We start from the raw sequence: 24,116 nt of genomic DNA, 5'->3' as shown, positions 1-24,116 counted from the left end.
GTTTAAAAAAAAGCTTTCAGTGTCTTATCAAGACAAATCAACACATTAGAGATTAAGAACATTCTTATCTTAATTTATATCCTCCAAGGTTTTAACTGTGACTCCACATTATTTACAGTTCTGTGCATAGAGGATGGCCCCCACAAAGCACATGATGATGTTGAAACTTAATACTTTGTGTAGTTTACCAAAACAGCCACATGCTCTTAAACCTTGAAGTTCAAGTTATTGTATAGTCCAAGCAGGATGGGACTATGTTCATAAAAGTAGAAAGAAAAATATGCTTTCATTAGCCACAGAATATCAAGAAGGCCGCACATTCACATTTTGCTAATTACTATATGCACCTACTATGATAAATGAGAGATTTTTTACAAACTTTATTTATACATTTTTAACATTTAACATTTATCGTAGAAAAGTTTTCAGTCGTAGTCATCTGGACACTGTTTTCAGAATCAAGACGTTTCGGCTCCCATCCGGAAGTCATTCTCAATTGTGAAAATGGTCTGAGAACTCAGAAATTTAAGTTACTCTGCGTTGCTTAAGCCCTGCCCTCAGGGAGGAGTCTTCCTGAGTGTCTGCTGTTTACATTGCCTAGTTTCACCTGAAACTGACCTTCTTTTGTTTCCATGATAACCCAGTAATCAGGCCTATTGTTTTCTGGCTGCACCTCCCTCATCACTGTTAAGTACGTGATTAGCATATGATTTGCTTGACCATGGTGTTAATACACTGTGGTAAATCGTTGGCAAGTTGAATCTCAGACCACCATTTCTGTTTAAAGAGGGGTTTTCTTTTTTCACAAAAATGGCTTCTTTGACTCCTCTTTAAAACCAACTCTTCTCTCTACTTAGAATCTTAACCTCACTGTCTTCAAATGTGTGGTTTGTAGCTTTTAGATACAAATGCACCCGAGTTAGCGTGTCGTCTGTGCTGATAAAGTCTTTTGTGAAGTGGCTGTTTAGTCTCACCTATGTACCGTTCTTTGCAGTTTTCCTCACTGCATTGAATTGAATAAACTACATTGCTCTGTTTCTGTGTGGGTAACTTGTCCTTAGGATGAACGAGTTTCTGTCTTAAAGTGTTACCTGGTTTAAAGAAAACAGGAACATCGTGCTGTCTAAAGATCCTTTGTAGTTTTTCAGACAGTCCAGATACATAAGAGATGGCGACACCGTTCCTTCTTGGTTCTGTTTCCCTTTTGTCCTGTTTTCTTTTTTTTTTTCTTTTTTTTTGCCAACCGTTTATCACAGTGTATTAACACCATTTACACCAATTGAGAATAACTTCCGGATGGGAGCCGAAACGTCTTGATTCTGAAAACAGTGTCCAGATGACTACGACTGAAACCTTTTCTACGATGAAACACTCCTGGACGAATGAGGGACTACACCGACTTATTTAACATTTATAAAAAACAAAAATAGAACCCCATCTAACTGCACACCGACCCACCCAATCCAACCCCATGGGTACAAGACCTCACAGAAAACACAGGAATGTGTTTACTGTTTTTTAACTATGTATTTTTCATGTGATAAAAGTCATGGTTGACTTCGCTAATTTTCCGAAGCTTTCGACTATATCCCACAGCCTTCCTCTACCTAACTTTGGTCACGTGATATCTGACCATAAACTCTATATGATCACTTGTTATAATGTGACCAAAGTTCCTGAGTTACTTAGGTCACATGAGGACACCTTTGAGTTCATATTTTATGTGTTTATATTTTTCATCTGTTTTAAAATTCTGTAAGAAAGAGGACACACTGTCACTGGCACAAAAACGTATTGGTCTAAAAACCTACAGTATGGAGTTTTAAAATTCTGTAAGAAAGAGGACACACTGTCACTGGCACAAAAACGTATTGGTGTAAAAACCTACAGTATGGAGTTTGGAGAATTTCTGGGACACAAGCCTTAACAGTCCTGTTGCCGTCACTCACATAGTATGTCTGGAAGTGACTTTACATGTTTTGAAAGCATTTTCTTAAAAGGTTAAATTAACTTATTCTGACATAAAAATCAGTCAAGCAACACCTTCTCCCTCTACACACTATAAAAATTTTAATTAACATCCCATTTGGTTGTCATTACATTATTATCAAGATTCATCTTAGCAAAAGGGTAAATAGAACAGAAGAACTTTCTTCTTCAGCCATTAAGAACATTTCTCTCAACTTTAGCCTGGTGCACCAGGTGAGTCTGAGAGAAAGATACTGAGAGTTTCTTTCCTCTCATCTGTTACTGATTCTCACATTCAGTTCTGCTGTTTCCAGGCCTTTCCACAGGCTTTTAATGTCAACGATATTTATGAGACTCTGCACTTTCCAGTGTATTTTACAGCAAGGCATCAAGTTTTATTGTTAAGAGGGTGATGTTTGAATTAACTTTGACAGGGATGACATTGATGGTACATCGCACAGTGCAATTAAAATCTATTAAACAGCAAGCAGATTATACGCAAGCCATCTTTTCCACTGATGTCTGAACAATAGTCTTTCTTACTTTCTTACTGATACAAAGTCTGCTGACAAATACTGAAGGAATGAAGTAATGAAGGTGATTGAAAGAGTTCATGAAATGTCCTAACCACGTCATTATTACAAACAATAGTCATCTCCTGGGCAACGAAAATATCACCGCATTTCTCTGTAACGCTCCCCAACAACTGAACCAAGAGGACTCTGGTGACCCTTTTAAACTTACTGAGTGATTCATACCCACTCATTCAGCCTGAACAGCTTCCAGAGCCACAGCGCTGATCTGCTCTGGTCGAAAGCCTTTTAAAAATGTGGCACAGAGTTAAACAAGGCTGATTGTACACTGGTGCTGCTGCCAAGCCTGCCCAAACCGCTGTTTAGTTGAAGGAAAGGAGGAACCTCAGGGCGAGCTCTTTAAAATAGCCAGTTATCACTCTTGTTTTGGCTTTTCCGGTTGCTTTTGACCTGTGTAAAACCAGCATGTACTGTAAACTTTACTACTGCTGCGGCAAAGTGAGGTCTAAAAATCACACCCTGTGTACACGTTGGTGGTGACAAATGTTTTTGGTTTTGTCGTTGGTGTGCGCAGAGACAAGGAACACTAGTTATTGCAATGAATTGTATTATGATCGACAGAGAATGTGGCTCAGGGATGTGGGCAGACTACATCAACTCAGAGGAGGAAGGGGAGCTTCATGCTCTGTCTAATTTTCCATGTTCAACTATGCTGGAACATGAACGTCCTCCAGCCACGGACAATCATGTCTTCCAAAGTCATACCACTTGCATACATGTATGTATCTGTGTATTCTTATGTGTGTGTGTGTGTGTGTGTGTGTGTGTATGCATGTGTGTGTTTTCATCTAACTTTCTTCTTAATGACCATCACATAGATTCATTCAATTATTTTGAAAACAGACAGGACAAAAAGATGAACCTTTCTTTTCTAGGACATTCATCACAAAGAATGGACAGGACACAAATAGGATAAGATTATATGAAAATAGGTCATCATTCTTGAATGTATGTACTATATCTGTGGTCTGTCACGGATGAGTCAGTCTATATGGAGGAGGGAAGCTACGATAAACCTTATTATGTATTCCTCTCTGGTCAGACGGAATCTGTCAGGATTTCATTACAGCAAGCAGGACTGTAAGCAATGCTCAGCTCGGCTCGCTTCACTCTCTGCTGCCAATCAATCCTCCTCTCCACTCCCATCCTCTCCTTTCCCTTCCTCTCCTCTCTTCTTCCCTCCCATTCTCTACTCTTCCTCCCCCCCCCCTCCTCTCCTCTCCTCTCCTCTCCTCTCCTCTTCCCCCATCCTCTCCTCTCCCCTATCCCTCTGTTTTTGTCTAGAATTCCTCTAGTTTTCCATTTTCTTACACACCCGTTGTCTCTTCTGTTTCTGTCTCCTTCTCTTTTCTGCCTCTGTGCTTATATTTTGCCCTGAATCTGACTCTCACTGGTAGTTGTATTTACTGTGTGTGTGTGTGTGTGTGTGTGTGTGTGTGTGTGTGTGTGTGTGTGTGTGTAATCATGCTGATGTGTATTTATGGCATTGTCCTCAAGGGGAAATTCCCTGGCTTTCTTTAAGTAGCACCAACTGATCTGCCTGGGGTCAAAGCCGCAGCAGGTTATTGCAGGCTTTAGTCCTTAATCCATAATGCAGGGCCTTTACGGTTGGGGAGGGTATATACAGTAGCATGTGCAGTCAAAAGAAGCTTCTGACCTGTTCTTTTAGTTTTTTAGTTATAAAAATGTAATGACAATAAACTGACAAAAGATTGAAGGAACACTGATAAAAAAAGATAAAAGATTATTTTAGATCTCAGATTATTTTTAGGTCATGCAATAAATGAGTGATTTATTCTGCTAAACTTTATTCTCTGCTCTGTGCAGGTATCGTTTCGTCTGGAGTTTGAGTTCAGTCGTACTGTCTTCCTAGAGCACGTCAGAGTTATCCTGGAGGCCGGCAGGTGTGAACATAAATTTTAAATCTGTATTTTAAAATGATTGAGGTCTAAATACACTTCCTCTTTGCATGGAGAAAGGTCTGTCCATAACTGTCCTTTGTGTCCTCACTGATGGTAACGATCAACCAAGACATCCAAAAAATAACAACCAAGCATTATTTTCACCATACATTTCAACTAAAGATAAAATAAAAAGCTGCAACTGCAAAAGCTACAGGATAAATATTTCAACTGGTGTGTCCCACTGTAACATCACTGCTCACGTTCTTTGAATATTTTTGTCTGGTTCTCTCAACAGTGATGGCGAGGAAATGAGCACAGCCGATAATTTCAATGATATCTATTACTCACTGAAATACGAGGCAGACCTTCTCTTCACTAGGTTTGTAAATTTCTCAGTGTCTTACCAAACGATGCATGTTGAGGTGGTTTTGGAAGCAATTAACTTGGAAGTGCAAGTAACTGGAGCAAAGTGATTCGATGGCATCTGGAAAATGCTGAATAATATCAGTGTGGGAAGATCAGTTGTGGATACTGTAGCTGGAATGGTGACTGTGTTATTGTGTATCTGACTTACTTTAAAGCCCAGATAAATGGAAGATAATTGCTTCTCACATATTACGTGTTAATGTTTATTCTTTACTTCAAAAGGGATTCAAATCCGACTCGGTACGACATCAAATCAGAGCTGTCTCTGGAGGAGCCTGGAGTTATCGGTCCTCCTTTCAACTTCACTTTTCAGGTGAGAGCCAAGAGCATAATCTCCGTTACTTTAATTTACTGTAGAGGAAAACACAGCTTGGAAAGAATTTACACAATTTTACTCCTTGTTGTCTCTCAGATCCAGAACCTTGGCTACTTTCCAGTAAAGGATCTGCAGCTGAACATTGAAATCCCAGAAATGACGAAAAATGGGAACCAACTCCTGCAGATATCTGACTTCCGTATTGACCAGGTGAGTGTGGAGCCTCGAGGTTGGTCTCAGTGGTTTAAAGTGAGGATATGTAACTTTTGAAAGACTTTATATACAGAGTATTGCTCTTACTGCAGCATCATTTACATCACTTCAACATGTAGAAAAATCCAAAGCTTGACAGCCCTGCAGCCCCAAGTTAAGCTTGCTATGCTATGACTGAACAATCATCATTCAGGGGAGGGGTTTAAATTAGTTTGAACTCAGCACATATACTACTTTATTTACAAAGTTCATGATTTAGGGCCTACCTAAAGGAATATTTTAATAGTTTTGGAAATACAGCCTTAGAGGTCCTGGCAGGCTTATTTTTTAAAACTTTGGACAAAGCCAGGCTGTTTCCCCCGCCTGCAGTTTTTATGCTAAGCTAGGCTAACCAACTCCTGACTTCAGCTCCATACTTAACATACAGACATGAAAATGGTATTGATCTTCTTATATCTCCCAAGACGCTAAACTATTCCTTCAATTACAGAGCCATATTCATTCTTGGGGGTAAATACACCTCATGTTATTAGAATATTATTTCACAATTTCTCTGCAGACATATGATTGTAACATGCTAACAGGTATTTTCACTCTCATGTCACACCTCAGAGAGATGGTACGCACTGTTTACCACCTCAGCATGTGGCACAGAGCAGGTCGTCACCTGAGGACCTTTCACGATTCTCCCGCTTGGTAAAGTACAAACCAACCAAATCAATTCCAAAATTAGATTTTTATTTCCAACTTTGTCTTTGGTAATTCTTTTCCTTAAGGCTGATATCTGGTTTCTTCCCACAGAACCAGTCCAACACCCTAACTCTGCCAATCCAATGCACTGTCAATGTGGCTTCCTACAGAGAAATTGCAGTTAGAATCACAGGAGCACTACGAATAGATACCTTACATGCAGTGAGTATAAAACCGCAAACATGCATGCATAAAGTTGGAAATCCCTGGCTTTATAATAACACACATGCATGCAAGTGCTCTATTCATCTTACTGTTATTCTGGTTTGACTCCGTAGCAATGACAGCTTTGTAGTCTCTCAGCTGTGTGATGTGTTTGTTAAAACTGGCAGCATGTGTTGATTTCCCCTCCAGCTGAAGTTTAAAATCTTGGAACTGGTAACCAGTGCATCAGTGGAGCTCCCCTCCTCCAGCCCCATGTTTTTACATGAAGAGAGGCCTGTCAGACATGTGAGTCAACAACAATTGATGCTGTAAACTGCCTCTGTGCCGGGTTTGACCTGACTCAAATCTGAGCTCATAACAGCATCATAGTTTGATCAGATATAGCCTCTCTCAGGTTTTCATCCTCTCCATGTGTGAATACAGTGTTTTGTGCTTAAGGAGATCAGATCATCTTTAAAACTTATTTAAATGGACTTAAAATATTCAATTGTATAATATCTGTAATGTTACAATCTATTGCAACCCTAAACAAGAACATATTTTGCTGCAGTGACCACAAAAAAATGTCAGTGGGCTCTGCTACAGCTGAGCATGGCACTGCGTAACTGAAGTAGTGTAGAATCAGACAGCAAATGTTGGTATTGGAGCACACGTGCTGTGTGGTGCTTAGGGACCGAAAGGACCAGCGGCACAACATGTAAAAGTCTGGACTCATACACTAATCTTTGCTGCCATCTATTGGCCAGTGCAAACAGTCATACAGTATCTCTTTTATCACTTTCTTCTATTGATTTCCTTTAGCTGACGCAGCTCAAAATGTATTATTAGTGTAAAAAGGGGAAGGGATTTTGTGGTAAACCTGATTCTGTGCTGCAATAATGAGTCTTCCTTTAAAAATTGCTAATTGGGCCTGTGAGTGCTGAATATGACTACAGTTACAAAAGGTCTGTATTTATGATCCAGTATAATCATCTTCATCTCTGGGTAGAGTACATTATTACTGCCTGTGAATGTACCAGGTGCTTCATCTTAAGTGATTACAAGCTATCATACATTAACACTATCCTACTCAATTTAAAATTATATACATATTACTGTATGTACATTATATTTTCATTTTTGTACAAGATGAACAGATAAACTCTGCATTATAACACTTTACAATAGCTGAATGAGTTATGTTTGTATTTAAAAAAAGAAATGAGATTTTCTAATCTAATGATTCAAATATCATCTTATCTTGTCCACAGATAATATTGGAGATCAGGAAGGAGGGAGATTACAGAATCCCTACCTGGATTATCATTGGTAGCACGCTGGGAGGACTCTTATTGTTAGCCCTGCTCAGTCTCGCTCTATGGAAGGTAAGTCATCATATCAAGCAGTTACTGGTCATTAGCAAGAAAAGATATTGAATTATTAGAGGTAATTACATTAAGACCTACTGTATATCTTTGTTGAGACTGCCAAAGATCAGGTGTGCCTCAGTACTGTTGTTTTTATCTACAGTAGTTAATAGCATATTGTTTTATTACCAAACTAATTTTGCTCTCCTGAAGTTATCTGAAGTTATCTTCATAAGCTCTATTTAAACCTAAACTATAGTCAAAGAAGTACCTCAGTGTAGGGTTATGCTGCCTCAGTCTGGTTGAGATATAAAATAACGCCTGTAATCAGACAAAAAAAGTCAAATCTGACAGTGACATTATTACCTGACAGATTATCACAGAATTTCAGAATAAAAACAGAGTTTATAAAGCTAACGACAGGTATTTTGGTTATACGTTTGGCTGCACCATTGTCCAATGTATACCCCTAGAGAGAGAAAAAAATCAAGAAATTGAACAGTTAAACCACGTGAGTTCCCTACATGTGCAAGTTTTTTAGTTGGACGAATAATGGACATACGAAGACATATGGAGACTCGTGCTGAAGTAAAAGGTCAAACTGTCAATAAAGACAGCCTCACATTCATGGTCAACACGGAGCCGTTCACTGATACACACAATATAACTTCAGGCGACCTAGGATCATAAATATCATGTTTTTCTCTGGGGTAAAGCTTTGGTATAGAATTGTTCATTGTGTGAGTGTTTGTGAATGCTTAGTTAGTTTCTTTGTACTGATGAGCAGTTCTGCCATCGTTGTATGATGTGAATGGGGTGAATGTGATACATAGGGTGAGAAGCGCTTTCAGTAGTTGGAAGACCAGAAAGGTGCTATACAAGGACAGTCCATTTACCAATCATGTTTACAAGACGCTCTCAGCCTCCTATCACATAGAAATGACATGGCTTTAAGGCAAAGCAAGGAAGGTTTAATTATCTAGCACCTTCCAAACACAAAGGTATTTCAAAGTGCTTTATATGTCATTGATTTTTGTTGTTGCTTTCTGTTGATGTTGTTCAATACGTAATAAAAGGGGTAAGAATTGCTTTACATAATGCAAAGAAATGTGAACAAAGGGAGTTCACTGACCTCACATAATTTCCAGCACAACTCCACACAATTTTGAGGTCTTATCAGTTAGAGTAACTGAAAACACCTGTGTGGCTGTGCAGGGTCTTAGTAAGTAAAGTGAGTCAATTGAATCAATCAAATGTACAGGGAAATTTAGATTTTATAGTTCAGGTGCATAGCAGCTAAATGCAAACCAAATGTCTGGTTCTGAAGCTGTAAATGCTCTCAAAACACATCTTTATATTTGTGACAAAGAAATCTCAACTCAAGGTCCACATGTGTTGCCTTTTTAGGAGCTTTTAACCGGCTTAGGTGTCATCACACGAACTAAGTGTGAAACACTGGTTACGTGATAACATATCACTTGACCCAAGTTTCCTATTTAGGTCGCGTGATTATTCCTGAGCCACTTCCATTCACTGATTGAAGACTGTAAGAAAAAACTACTAAGTAAAAAACTACTAAGTGGACCTCAAGTTCAGATTATTTTATCACACATACTGATCCCAAGGTCAAGAATGAACTTTCGTGCTAAATATTATATTGTCAGGCTGTACCTCTTGTCTACATTCTCTCTGTGATTCACTGCTCTCCCTCCCAGCTCGGCTTCTTCAGGAGGCAGAAGCGGAGAGACGAGGACGAGCAGGAGGCAAACGGGAAAGTGGCTGAAGAACGGTAACGCAGGCTGAGGGCCCCCAGCAGACACCTTTTCCACAGGGGACCCGACACTCAGGGACCAACCCACCTCCCCCTGCTCCCCAATACCACAGTGGCACCGCATAGACAGCTCCGCATGACGCAAGGCTTGTTCAGTGCACTGGATCTGTCCCACGCCACAACCCCTGACCCCCAAGAGTCAGCACTGTGTCACATTCACTTAGCATTCCTGCACTGTTGCGACATTAGGGCCTTCTTTGTCTATGTATTCCACTGCCCTCCATGTCGTCCCATCACAGATCTTTGAGCTCTCGTTTTCTTGGCTTCAGGCTGGAGCTCTGTTGCTTTTACTGGCCGTTTGAAAAGAAGAATAGAGCGAGCTTTGAACGATCTGTTCCAAGAATTTCAGGCCACAATTTGCCCTTGAGGCAAGCGTTAGCCAATCACTCTTTTGTCTTCTTGATGTATATTTATTTAACTCTTATGGTAAATTTTGAAATACATGAAAAACCTCAAGGGTGACTTGCCACCCAATTGTAAAGTTACTATACTGTATATTGAATTCGATGTTTAAAAGATTTTATCCGCAACATGTTCAGCACACTTGCATAATAATTTATGAAGAAACAAAACTGAACTAAAGTCTCCAGAGTACAAAGAAGTACAAAGAAACTTTTTTTGATCTTCTTCTACAGAGAAGAATCTTCTAAACCTGCATACTCTCTTAAGAGTTCACTCCTTTTAATATTTTCATCCTGGAAAACATGCAGGATGATCTTTAAACATTTGATGCACTTTCACTTTGTACAAAATTAACTTGAATTTTGTAAATAGTCAAGTACCTTTTTATACCCTTTCAAATATTAGAATGGTTTTCAGTATTTTCCACATGGTTTGTAGCATTACTTTGTAACTTAAGCAACAAGGCAAATGAAACAAGCCAGCTTTGTGTTACTGAACCTGTTACGAGTCGTTGCATGCCTTTTAACATGCACTGCATCAGAGCAAAAGGATGTGCATACAATACTGCAGGCAGCATGGATTTCAAAAAAGTAATTCTTATGAAGAACTGTGACTAAATGATAATCGGATGCCATAAAAATGAGTCCAGTAAATGCACATTGCTTGCAGTATGTCAGCACTCTCCTGGTGTTACCAACGAATGTCAGTTTGTCCTGTTTGATGAGGTGTGATCGAGCTGTAATAGCCTATAAATAAAACATTGTACATGAGTGTCTTTTTAATGAACACCTGAGGAGTTTCAACTGCAGTAAAGGAGGCCTGGAGAAGCAAGAGTGTTGTTTGTTTGAATCCGGTCAGCTATTCTAACACAGAGGGAGAGGGGCAACTAGGGTTAGGGAGGGAGAGAAAGATTAGGAGTATTATTACAGTTTCTCTAAAAGATAATTAACTAGCGATATTTGAAAAATCCAAAAGGTCATTTATAAACACCCCTATTTTGATGGTATAACAATAATCCGTCCACTGAATGATGGATGAAAAAAATGTTTTCCCCCAAGTTGCGCCTCTCTTTCCGATCCAAGAAGCCCGTGGGCTGCCATCTTTGTTTTGATTCGGAAACAGAGGCGCAACTTTGGAAACAGGTTAAAAAATCTTTATCATTCAGCAGACCGAATATTTTTTCATCCAGATGGTTGGAGGAGTCTTTGGGGATTCTGGAAATACCTTCAGAACAAGTTGCCTGGCCTAGAAACAATAGTAAAATAGGACAGAGACAGAATAACTGTTTGCCCCTGTTTCCAGTCATTGTGCTAAGCTAACTGGCTGCTGTCGGCTGTAGCATTATATTTAACAGACAGATATGAAAGTGATATCAATCTTCTCATCTCTGCCAGAAAACAAATAAGCATATTTCCCAAGCTGTCAAACTAGTGTTATTATTTTAATATTCAGAGGTCCAGTGTGTAGGATTTAGTGGCATCTAGCGGTGAAATTGCAGATTGCAACCAATTGCAGATTGCAACCATTGCAACCGCTCGCCTCACCCTCCCCTTCCAAGCGTGTAGGAGAAAATACAGTGGCTGTCAAAAACGTGAAACGCCCTATCTAGAGCCAGTGTTTGGTTTGTCCGTTCTGGGCTACTGTAGAAACAAGGCAATGCAACATGGACCCGCTCCCTCTGTAGCTAAAAATGGCTTAGTCTGAGGTAATGAAATCACAACGATTCTTATTTTCAGGTGATTATACATTATTCCATTTCTGCCAATAGCTCCTTCTAAATGTTACACACTGGACCTTTAAGGGGTACTCCAGCTATTTCTGCATTGCACCTCTATGAAGGTGAGGGATTAACAACAGACAGATTAAAAGAATAGTCAAAATCAGAGCAGTAGAGGTCGAGATATCCAGACTTTTATTAATATGGGTCAAGGTCCAAAAACACTGGATCCTACATTTCCTATAACGCAACCAAGTGGCATAGTTCGTTTGACCATCCCTGCCTGGTATATTCTCAGGTCTTTGAACCTCCATGTCCCCAGTTTGTAACACAGGGCTATTTTCTCAGACTGTAGAAAGTTCCTCCAGAGCCACAGAAGACACTATGTTTTCACAGGCTGAGTGCTACTCCACAGGATGAGTAAACCGACCTTTATGTGTAAAATCTGTGGAGTGCCCCTTTAATAAATAAATGTTTGAGAATGATTTTTGTAATGCTTTTCATCCACCAGCAAGGGGCAGTGTTTATCTTATGTCTTTCAAACTGCAACGCAGCCATGGAGAGCTCATTAGACAGTTTGATTAGACTTTACCTACTGTTTAATTAGCAAACAATCAAAGTGGATGATAATATTTGTGACTGGAGTCATCTCTCCTCTCATAAATATCTGTAAACAGCAGATACTTTATGGGTATCTTTCAACAACTACAGAAAAGTTAAACATGTTTTTATTGAAAAAACATTTTAAGAAAACAAAAACAATAATTTATGATAAATTATGTTTTTAATGCTAAAATGTCAACAGCACCAGAACATATGCATGTAAAAGCTTCTATGTATGAAACTAAATATTGTGTGGCTTCAATCCAGGTTTTATTAAAGAATTCAAATGACAGGTTTGCCACATGGGCCCTGTCCTAATGCAGACCTAATGCATTATTTCAAGCATCACAAAGAACAATTTTCCTTCAAGCACAAAGGTGACTGTGTTGCCACCTGCCGATCAAAGCTCTTTAAAACCTACAGGTTTTGTTTGGGCTGCAGTGTTGTCAATTACACCTTAAAAATCTAATATAAAGGGCAAACGAGAATCATTATAAGTTGTTGTTAGTGTTGTTCTCAGAGTTAAAAAATAATAAAATAAATATACACAGCTCCCATGTGCTGCTGTGGTTCAGTGAGGTGTCATTTGACACTTGCTAACCATCTGCCACTGACAGCTACGGTGAAAACATATTGATCCCTGAGGGGGAAATTAGATTGTTGCAGCTGCAAATGTAATAAGATTCAGCAAGTAAAAAAGGGAAAGCAGCCACACAAACAGAATTACAGATGAGCATTAAATCCAAGCATACAAATCACAGTCAATTCATCTAAAACGTGAGGTTATGTAAGCATGCTGCAGAACATGTTATAACGTCTGCATGATCACTAGCTACAGAGAATGTATTTTAGTAGACATGATGTTACGTTACAAACAGCGCTGGACAGGCAGGTGCGCAGTGATCCTGAGGCACAAACTAACACACCTGAACGGATACAGGCAAACAGACAGAGTTTCAGCAAGAGTTGGCCGACTAGTAACTACCACGAGGATTGAAACAACAATCTGGCAGTGAATGGATGAGAAGCCGGGGAAGATTACTGCAGAGAAGATGCGCCGATTGGAGGCAGGTGTGTTGGCTGAGCGGAGTGATTGGAGGAGGAGCCGCAGGTGAGTCACTGGAGTCGAGAGGCAGTGGAGGTAGACGGGAGGAGCAGCCACAGGGAGCAGGGGAACAATGGCTGGAAACACTTAGGGAATGCAGACAAACTGTCACGGCGGTAACACATGAAATATATGCTGAATGTCATTAAAAATGTGTGAATATAAAATAGATAAAAAGATAAATGCAAATTGTTGAATCAAAATCAAACCTAAATACTGAAAACATGCAGTGGAGATTTCTTCTCATTTGTCTGATAGTAACTACTGCCAAACCAAATTAAACCTTTGGAAATAATCAAACGAGCAATTCCGGATACAAACCCTGATGTGCACTGATTGATAAGGATTGTCAGCATGTAGTGTAGTGGCTTCTAATTGCCAAGAATTTCCACTTGTAGACAGCTCAGCAGAGGTCCTGGTCTACATAAATCAAATTAATCTGTTGCCAAAGCAATCAGGCTTTCTTACCATAACTGAAGTATTTACACCTCACATCTGAAGTCAGAAATGAACCCAGTGAACTTCCACTTAATATCATAGAGAATTTAAAATGATTTTACATATTTTTATAAAACTTAACTCGGATGTCTTTTTAAATCTATGTTTTAATAAAAGTTAGACCTTTATTTACTCCGTAATGTTTGTAAAACAAACTTTTATTTTCAGTTGTTTCCAGCTATAAGTCTATATAACTCCTCCTATATTTGTGAACATTTATATAGCTAACTTGTAATTATGTGGTCAGAAAATGTGATTGGACCTTTAAGCCACCAGAACATTGAATTTTGAATGGAGGTGGAACTTTAGATAGTGATTTGAATCCACTTAAAGTACTCAGATCTTTTACTGAAGTAAAAGTACCATTTTACATTATTAGATTATAAATACAAAGGAATCAATGTGGAAGTAGTGGTCAGCAGAGCTAGTTTTAACCACCTTGTACAGTGAAGTTTGGTAGTTTAGTCCAGTCGTTCCCAACTTGGGGGTCGGAACCCACCAAAGCCAGAGTCGCGAGATGATTAATGGAAGAGGAAAGAAGACAAAACAAAGTTCTGATACACAAATTTCTATTAATATTTTGGACTGCAATCTTAGATTTTTAGTGAAATATTGAATAATTTGATCTGTTTGGGATTCAAACAGTTATTTAAATGAAACCACCTGAAAGGTTTAGAGAGGAAAGTCCTATCAACAGCTCAGAGACATCTGAGACAATGGGGCTAAACCACAGACTGTATATAAAGACGAGGACATGGACGAGAGGCTCATGCTTGTGACAGCGCAGGATGTAAACATTAATTGCGTCCTCCTCGGGCTGAGCTGTAACGTTTGATAGCTCAGTGGTGCTAGGGGAGCTAGTAGTATCGAACTCTTGGTTAGAATATTATTGTGGCTAAGCCTCTTGTTTATGAGTAGATGCACGCTTCCTTCAGGTCTGTGGATCATCTTGAGTAACCGGGTCATGATGTCTGGAAAGAGACATTGCTGTATTTTTGGCACTTTGAGCACCACAAGCCGAGTGCCATATAGTCCCATTATTATTTGGGAGTTTTCCCTTATCCAAGTTGAGGGCTTAAAAGATAGTGTTTTATATGCTGTTCAGACTGAGAAGCTCTCTGTGGAAAATTAGTAATTTGTGATTTGGGGATATATTAAAATAACTGACTTGACTGAAGAGATTGCATAGACCAACAATATAGACTGATCATACAGATTCCCAACACTTGTTGCTTTAAGGAAAAAGACTGCAGTTTGGACACTTTGTGATCATCCCTGCAGCATCATGGACGGGCCACACCAAACAAAGAGGCCTCGGGGCACAAGGAGGAGAAAAGAGAGACAGGGGCAGACACTCATTAGCACACAAAGCGGCACACCCAGCTCTCTGCGTTTTCTGAGCTCAATCAGCTGAAATGGACTTACACTGTCGCCGAATGCAAAGTGACTGCTGGAACCTCTGCAGCCATTATCAACCTAACCAAGGGTTACCTGAGACAGCCCATGTGTTTGACTGAATATGAATTTAGCATTAACAGCAGTACAGGCTGTACATAATGAAAAGGAGTTTTGATTTGATTCGATTTATTTGACATATCAAATATATAACAGGTCTATCACTGCAATAAATACATATTCATTGAAATTGTCATGGATAACACAATAAAGTTAAAGGATAACTTATTTCCATTGCAGTCCTCCTTCCAGGAAGACAAAGAAAGCAATACAAGTCACAGATGACTAAGGTACTCTGTACCATCACATAGGCTACATTAAAAACAATACATCCTTCCATATAAAACTAAAAAGCAAGGCAAAAGAAAATAAATATATACAGTATATCTCTCTATATGTATTCACGCACTTACTGTACATACATGCATAGGCTACTTGCATACCTACACACATTCCCACCTATTACATCCATAAAAATATACATATACACACCCAACAAAGTGGCCACTCCCATCTTTGAGTGTGGCCACTTCATTAGGCGCACCCAACAAAGTGTCCTCCGAGCACACATGCATACACACATACTAACACACATTCTCTCCTTTTGGTCAAATATCCATTTCTCACATGCATGTTTAAACCAGGACTGACGTGACTGCATGTAGAATTTCTTATCTGAATCATCATTTGCCCGCACCTGCAGGTGTGCCATATTCTCCCCCTTTATTTGTGCACTGCTTAAGTGTTAAACTCAACAATACATGCATTCTCAGAGAGAAAAGTTTTCTTTTTTGACTGTTGAAAGCCAAAAGAAAGAATCTACCTTTAGAAATGCACCTGCTAGTAATATCCCAGTGTTATAAATGTGGACAATCCAAGGGAACATTTGTCCATTATGTTTGGGAATGTAATAAGATTAAAAAAAAGTTCTGGGAAGAGGTGAAATATATGATGGAAGAGATTTTATTGATACAATTAACTTTGGAGCCCAAGCTTTTCTTATTAGGTCGTTATCCAAAAGAACATAATATAAGATAGAAAGAGAAAATCTCTTTAGATCTATGTTTGTTACAGACAAAACGGATGATAGCACTATCATGGGAAAATGTAAATAAGTACTAAAAAGTACTGGTAAATGGCTTAAAGAACTGTCTGCATGTACATTCTTAGAAAAAATTACCTATTCTAAAAACAAGAGCTATTTAAAAAAAAAGTAGAGAGTAGAGTAAAGATTAATTATCTTGAACATACAGACTTGGAAAGTATACTGAGTCAGTGGAGTGAATTTGGAGATGATTGATTGGATGAAAGCCTTGCATGTCTTGCTTTATGTTGACTGTATGGTGGGAGGAAGTTGGACATTGGTGATTACTAGCCGTAGGAGAAGCATTTTTATTGTATTTTATTTTGTATGTCTTGTGTATGTTTGTGTATTGATATAGTTATGTATCGTTTATGTTTTTTGAAAATCTAATAAAGTGTAAAAAATAAAAGACATGCACCTGCTCTAACTGGCAGGACGACAAACCTTCCACATTAATGTTTTTTTTAATGATGTGCGAGAAACCTGCTGTGTAAAAACAGGGCATGTGAGAAAATATACAATATATACTCTTTTTTTGTACATACAGTAGTCACAGCTTAGACGGTTTGGGGATGACATTTTTATGTACAAAATACAGAATGTAGTCTATACATGTAACATAACTATACATGTCAATCCTCTACTTAGAGAATTAATGATGCCTCATGATTGAAGACTGTGAAGTTCATCTATGTGATATTAATAGCTTAGTTTTATAGCCTAAATGAAAGCAGGGAATCAAAAGTAAATGTACTTGGCTGGTGAAAAAAATCAGCCACTTTCTACCTCATGTACATATTTACAGATAGGCTCTACAGGATGTAGGCTACATGAATAGAAAACATTGCAACCTTGAGATTATATTTTAATCTCCATATCCATCATAGGTTCTTTTACATAATATAATCCAATGTTTTGCTGGGAGTCCAGTGTGTAAAATCGAGCCATGTCCCAGGTTCGAGATGTTTGTCTCCTGTGCCCCTGTCTCTCTGTCCCCATGTTTCTTGTCACTGTCGTGTAAAGGCAGAAATACCATCATCGTTTCAAAGGAGAGAAAGGAAAGAGAAATTCAATGCACGTTGGCATTTTCATCAATGGAATCAACAAGTACTCTTGTGACAGTTTTAGGAATTAAATACATTTTACATTACATTTGTCATATATAGTATATGTATTGATGTCAAACACATGATAACGTGCGTCTTAACTGTGTGTCGTTAAGATATTTTCACATTTGAGATACTAACGAAAGCATTACGCATGAAAAATGACATCTACATGTGGACAACCAGAGCAAAAAAAGACTATTGTTATGTGGTGTATGGGATCATTTTAGCGCTTGATAAGCCTTTACGGTCTATGATGGACAGCGTGTACTCTCCATTGTCCATAATCTGGAGAGGCACGACTCCCTGGGTTTCTCCATGCGTAAACGAGCGCGTCGCGCAGCTCTTGTTGCAGGATGGAGTGGAGACTCTCCAAAACAAACCGCTGAGCATCTTCCTGATCTCTGGCCTCATCAGGCAGTAAAGCACTGGGTTCAAGCAGCTGTTTGCGTGCGCCAAGCACACAGTGACCGGGAACACGTACGTGTGCACCATGTAATATGATTTATCCCAGTTGACTGCGTTAAATTTGACCAAGACACCCCAGAAGGTGATGGCATGATTTGGCACCCAGCAGCAGAAGAAAGATAAAACCACTATAGCGACAGATTTGGTGACTCTGGATCTCCGTTTAGGGTTGCTGCTGTCCATGCTCCTCCGTCTTACAAAGCGCAGGAGCATCAGATAGTTAACAGAGACTATGAGCATAGGGATGATGAAGGCTATCAATATTTTCTGGATGTGATAAAGGGCGAGCCAGTCGTGCCCTTCAGGAAACTTGAGGAGGCAGAGTTTTTCTCCAGCGACGACAGTCACGGTGGAGAAGATAGTTGTCGGAGCTGTGGCCACTGTTGCCGCCACCCACAGCACCGCGCACACCCACTTCACACACCGTGACCTCCTGTAAGATTTTTTCTTTAGGGCTGAGGCGACAGACAAGTAGCGGGTCACACTCATGGCAGTGAGAAAAAACACGCTGGCGTACATGTTCATCACGGTGACCGAGAGGATGATTTTGCACATGGCGTCTCCAAACGGCCAGCTGAAGTCCAGAACGGTGTCCACGGCCCAGAAAGGCAGAGTGAGCACGAACTGGAAGTCCGTCACCGCCAAGTTGATGATGAAAAAATTGATGGTGGACTTCTTTCGACCTTGTCGTAACCTCATGAGGAAAAAGACGAGCAGATTCCCCACCAAACCCACTGCGCAAACTACAGAGTACACCACAGAGATGAGTATCCTCAGGATGAGGGTGCCGTCCGCGCTGACATCAATGTCATCGAAACTAAATTTCTCATCGCCAGGTGAACTTCGGTTCAGTGCTCCGCTGTGGTTAAATATTTCATCCATCTTTAAAGTCAGGAACCTGGACTTACATAAGCTTTTCTACTGCGCGCACAGGCTAGACTAAAACACAACAAAGACGCCGTGAAAGTATCTTAGCTCTTTATCCACATTCAGTGAATTGGAGTCTGCTTTTATACAGGTGTGTCGCTCCTCTGCTGAGCCACGATTGGTCGAATGAGACGTGACAGTCCAAGTCATAGCAATGAGCATAAAGCATCCTGAATCCAGCAGCAAACACAAGAGGACTGGTTCACTGTTTGGTCTCCATGAATTTAAATGCATATTTCAGCATGTCACCTCATTAAGCCTGTGACAGAATGCACTGTCCGTGCGTAAAACGCGTTGGATGGAGTAATTGAACGATTCATCAAGAACATTCAAATAAAAGGTAAAAAAAAACAAACACAGAAATTAAGAAATGCTGAACCCAGTTGACACAAAACGAGTCAGAAAATACCGAAAAGACATTTACAGGTCAAGACCGAGGCAGCTCTTTCATCTGCTTCTACAAAAGCAATAAAATAAAGTTTAACTCCCTCCATCATCACCAAGATCAGCGTGCCTTTAAGCGTGCCAGTGCTCCATTAAAATGCTTGAACCTATATCGTAAATATAGGAGTATTATATCATAATTGATGTACGCCTGCAGCTTCTAAAACATATATGCAGACGCAGTATCCCTGCATCAGTGGTTCACAGTGCCTTCATTCTCCCGCTAGAGGGGGCGCTAAGCTTAGGCAGATGAAGACAAACAAAGTTAAACAATGATGTAGTTTAGTGACCATGTGGACTTTTTCAATATCGACTTTATTCCACTTGTTTCAGTTTGATGATGAAAACCCCTTTACGACATTTTTTCTAAAATAAATTAAAAAGCATTATTCAAGCATTACTCAAGTTCAAGACATTGTGTTTAGATGACTGCATGTAGGTCCAGTGTTTCCAAAGGCTTTTCAGATCAGGAACCTCGCTGAACTTTATGCTTTCAACCCCAGTTTCCTTCACCACTTTATGGAGGATTTGTTCTAGAGTTTCCACTGGAGAAGACTTGTCTGTTTATTCTTTAAGTAGGCTACAAGGGGAGGTAACCGCGCATACTGACGCGCCTGATCTGTGACCATTTCTCTGACTACAAGTGAATGCAACAGTATCGAAACTGGTCCTCATCTGACCCACTGGAAACTCAAAGGACCTCCGTTTTGGGAGCAACTGCCAATTGGAGTGAAGCACTATATCCAGTTTCTTGGAGTAGCATTCCCCTTTAAACCCCCAGCCCTACTGAAAGATATCCCATTGTCTTAAGTCCACCCATCTGTGGGGGTGGCCCTGTGAAAGTTTGCAGAAGAAATTTTTAAGCTGTCACTGGCTGTCGGTAGGAGACTGATGGAGGACGGAGGGGGCAGCTACTCGTAAGCAAACACCGACCAAACTAACAAGTTAAAAAGACAAAACAAAAACGCCCCGTGGAGACAGACGATGTTCAGGCCTAAATTGGAGAAGTTTGTTGGAACTGTCACAGTTTAGGTGCATGGTCGCAACAAAGCGAAAAGTGCATCCAGCCCAGATGGAAATAATTTGAATAGACAATCGACGCGGTGTTAGAAAGACATTAAATGCTTCTAAAATATAGGCTACTGTCCTGACAAAATGACCCGTTTGGACTGCGGGCTTCGCGCCTTTGGACAAGGAGTCTCCCCCATTCACTTCTTCATCGCACTTCTGACGGTCCTGGAAAACTGCAAAGCGTTGGGATTATCACATGACACAGGTTAGTCGAGACTGAAAACAAAAACATTCAAAACATTGAATTCATGATGTCGCCACGTCCTCTGGTATTGTGGCTGCTTTTGTTGTGCACATTTGTTTCAGAGCGCATCTGATTCAGCCCAGTAAATGCAGAATCAGGCCAGCAGTCCTCACTGTGGAGGGGAGGCCAGCTGTGACTTGTGTTTACAAAGTTTTGGGTTGACCATAGCAATTAAGCCCAAGGTTTTGCAGCTTAGTCTGGTAGCTGGAGAGACCTTCTTTCCATTGAATCATCAGAGGTTCAAGCCCCATGTAAGCAAGCATCTGCCCTGCCCTTGAGCTAAAATGCAGAATCCCAGTGCAGCAGAAGCTGTCTGACCTCACCAGTGAAGGTCAGGAAACAGAATTTCTCTGAGGGAATGTACAGGATGCATTATCATTATTCTCATAATAGAGCCGGTGGAAATCATCACATCAGAGAATTAATCCTCTCTTGTCTTGTTGGATACACTCCCCTGCCTCCTCTCCCTGCACTTTCATCCCTTTAGTTTGTGGTTTGGATGTTAAAAGTCAGGGCTCTCCTGAGATTACACATACAAGCAGAACAAGGAGACTGGATGCACACTCTCATCCTGTACAAATCAGCTGTGAACCCTTAAGAGAAAAACTAAGTGCTGTCAGGCATTATAGACAAGGATGTGTCACTGAGGGGAGGATCCTCCACTCCACAAACAGTAACGATTTCAGGTGATAAATGTTGTCACAGAAATCCCAAAGTGTATTTTATTGTAGCTTCATCAGGTGTTTTCCTAGCTCTTCGGGCAATGAGGCATTCCAAGCAGCTGGTTGCCAAAAACATCTTCCTCAGATCTTGCTACACTGAAGTATTCTTGAAAATATTTGTGCAGACAATCCTGTGCAATGCTGAATAGAGAGAGACCTTGTCTTACCTTGTCACAAAGCTGTGTGAAATCATTGTTTGGATTCTGCTCATTTCTCTTCAATGTGATTAAGCTAATGATGGTATTATGAGGGTTTAGGAGCAAGTACCTTGACAGATTACATACAAAAGCAATGTGCCTGCAAATTATGATGTGACACAGGTCTTATTTGTACTGTGAACTGTACAGAATGAATGAGACATCATTGTGAAACAGCTGTTGTTGTGACTCCAGCTATTATTAGGATTTTTGTGCTCATGCAGATCGGTTACATTTGGTGATAAAATATTTTCTTTTTTGTATGTACAAATTAGGGATGGGTGATATTGCCCTTAAAATAATATCACCATATCGCAGGGTAGTTTTGTGATAATTATATTTATTACGATATGATGAATTACAGAAAATGACTTTATTATTAATTGCAGCAAGTCTGTTTTGTTGTTAGACTTCAAATAAGCCGTTTGCCTCTCCTCTCATTATTTCATTTGTACTCGACTTGGTGAAATAAGTTTGTTGTGTTGCCTGCTTTTGCTGCAATCTTCTTCATTCAAAGCTTCCATGTTACAGTGGTTAGTTGTAGGTCTAACTTTTTATGTCCAAACTACTTCCACACAAGTCGCTCCCTTTATTTGGAATTTTACCAACTTTATCAAACCTGCTGCACATGAGAGTAAAAAGCAAAAGGGGGATAGTAGATTAAAATCCAGTTCCAGCAGTGTCCCTCTAACAGGCACTGTATACACTGCAGCTGTATTCAAACATAAAAATGACCGATTAGACACCCATATGGGTTTGTTTATAACTTCCCCAGTTTTGTTTACAGCTTTACAGCCACTTAATTATTTAATTGCCCTCCCCTTTCCCATGATTTAATAACCCATCTTCTTTTACTTTCTCTTATCATCTCCTCTTCCCACCATGGCTTTGACAGAGAGATTTCTGCAGGATCTGCCTCAGTATGAAGTGGTTCACCCCACTAAAGTGGATGCCAGAGGTCACTTCCTGTCCAACTTCCTGTCTCACCATGCTCGCCGTGTACAGCGCCGGCAAGCCTCGGAGGGACCAGCGGACTTGGATCGGGTCTTCTACCAGTTTTGGCACGGCAACCACAGTTTGCACTTTAACCTCACCCTCAACCCACACCTGCTGGCGCCGGGCTTCCTGACAGAGAGGAGGTATGGTGGCCTGGATGGGGCCCGGATACATCCTACTGGATCCTCCCCGTGCCATTTCTTAGGTGAAGTGTGGTATGAAGCCACTGTTAAAGGAAGTGCAGCCATAAGCACCTGTGATGGACTGGTGAGTAACTTTAAAGCTTGAAGTCCATTGGAAGTTGTATTCAAATGCATTTCAAGTTAAACGCAGAGGTGTCAGCTGCAGCAGAGGGCTGTATTCACAGCTCAGTTAAGTGTGTGTAATAAGGAGTTAATATCAAAACTGTGCAATTGGACGTTCAGAGCTCAGACTTATCTGACAACAAGACAAGGGTCTTTTAGACAGCTACACACCCTGGATGGATTTTCTACAAAACATAGGTGTGTCTGAAGTTATCCGCTATTCAGACTTGGAAGTTAAGTGCTTTACTCCAGCCAGAAGATGTACACAGTCTGACAATTTGTTGAAACCACTAATTTTCCCCCATGAACATTATGTTTGCAAGTAGTGGAGCGTATACTGCATATACATGTATACACACATGCAAAACCACCTTTAGGCTTTGCAGTAAATATTTATTGCACTTCCATTTTTAGTATTCACCATGTAACTGTTGAGGCTGAAGAACAAAGTGACACTCCCTTCAGTACAACAACAGGCCACAATCTTCTCACTCATATTCAAAGACTGTTTGTTCAAAATGCAGCTAGCCAATCATGCTCTGCTCTGCCTCTGTGATCGCAGATGTGGGCTTATAAAGGAAAGAATTTTTAGACTGCTAAAGGATACGACTATCAATATTTCCATGTAGCACAAACACACACACTGACCATCTCTCTTTTCTCTGTCTGAATTGGCAAATTAGTGTGATTCATGTGATTATCACTGAGATTGATTCATTCATCTTTTATCACAATCAATTATTGATCACAACCAATCTTAAGACTAGTATTATATGTTCTTGATCGTTTCTTATTTTTAAAAACCGCATATTATATTGCTTTTATATTATAATTAAACAGCAATTTATTATTTTTAAACAGCATGTTTCACACTTAACATTACAGCCTGCTTTATCACTTTATCACATGTCAAAATGTCTGCAGTGATAAAGGCTAGGGAGCTTTGTTGCATGTCATCCCCTCTCTCTCTCTACATTTCCCATCTGTCTTTTGACTGTACACTATCTGTTAAATAATCTTTTAAAAAAAAAGAGAGAGAGAGAAAGATGCCTGGCCACCTGAAATTACAGTAAGTGGCCACACAAATTGCCACTCTGAATGTGGCACAGGGTGAGCAGCATATTCAGCACTAAGCAAGTATATTAAACAGATGTCCCCACTGGTGATGCCAATATGCATGTTTAACTGTCACATTCAGTAAACTCATCCAGAGAGCTGCACCACTTAAAAGATAACTCCTCCGATTTAAAACTATCAGAC

The 24,116-nt window shown here is 40.0% G+C and overlaps 3 protein-coding genes across 6 annotated transcripts in view; 2 read left to right on the top strand and 1 right to left on the bottom strand.

The window, feature by feature from the left end:
* The window catches only part of itga11a (integrin, alpha 11a), a 68,066-nt gene extending 57,321 nt beyond the window's left edge, over positions 1-10,745 (top strand). For all 3 annotated transcript variants that reach the window (XM_044190029.1, XM_044190012.1, XM_044190021.1), the window contains 9 exons: positions 4,389-4,465; positions 4,761-4,844; positions 5,114-5,204; positions 5,304-5,417; positions 6,033-6,116; positions 6,222-6,332; positions 6,525-6,620; positions 7,586-7,699; positions 9,397-10,745. In XM_044190029.1, the coding sequence (XP_044045964.1) occupies positions 4,389-4,465; positions 4,761-4,844; positions 5,114-5,204; positions 5,304-5,417; positions 6,033-6,116; positions 6,222-6,332; positions 6,525-6,620; positions 7,586-7,699; positions 9,397-9,474 (849 nt within the window). In that variant the 3' untranslated portion in view covers positions 9,475-10,745. The remainder of the gene's footprint in view (positions 1-4,388; positions 4,466-4,760; positions 4,845-5,113; positions 5,205-5,303; positions 5,418-6,032; positions 6,117-6,221; positions 6,333-6,524; positions 6,621-7,585; positions 7,700-9,396) is intronic.
* A 6,076-nt stretch (positions 10,746-16,821) lies between these two features.
* rxfp3.3a2 (relaxin family peptide receptor 3.3a2) lies at positions 16,822-18,973 on the bottom strand. Its single transcript, XM_044191318.1, has one exon. The coding sequence runs from the start codon at positions 18,830-18,832 to the stop codon at positions 17,687-17,689; it is 1,146 nt and encodes a 381-aa protein (XP_044047253.1). The 5' UTR covers positions 18,833-18,973; the 3' UTR covers positions 16,822-17,686.
* A 972-nt stretch (positions 18,974-19,945) lies between these two features.
* Positions 19,946-24,116, top strand: part of LOC122873928 (A disintegrin and metalloproteinase with thrombospondin motifs 7) — an 88,762-nt gene continuing 84,591 nt past the window's right edge. Inside the window, exons 1-2 of one of the 2 annotated variants that reach the window (XR_006377540.1) lie at positions 19,946-20,597; positions 22,451-22,818. Coding sequence is in view for 1 of the 2 variants with exons in the window: in XM_044191299.1 (XP_044047234.1) it covers positions 20,477-20,597; positions 22,451-22,818 (489 nt within the window). In the remaining variant the exon portion in view is untranslated. The remainder of the gene's footprint in view (positions 20,598-22,450; positions 22,819-24,116) is intronic. The other variant, XM_044191299.1, reaches the window with a different exon arrangement.

This window comes from Siniperca chuatsi, linkage group LG1, assembly GCF_020085105.1.
Source record: "Siniperca chuatsi isolate FFG_IHB_CAS linkage group LG1, ASM2008510v1, whole genome shotgun sequence".
NCBI lineage: Eukaryota > Metazoa > Chordata > Actinopteri > Centrarchiformes > Sinipercidae > Siniperca > Siniperca chuatsi.
The sequence above is the reverse complement of the archived record's forward strand: the minus strand, read 5'-3'. Positions and strand labels throughout refer to the sequence as shown.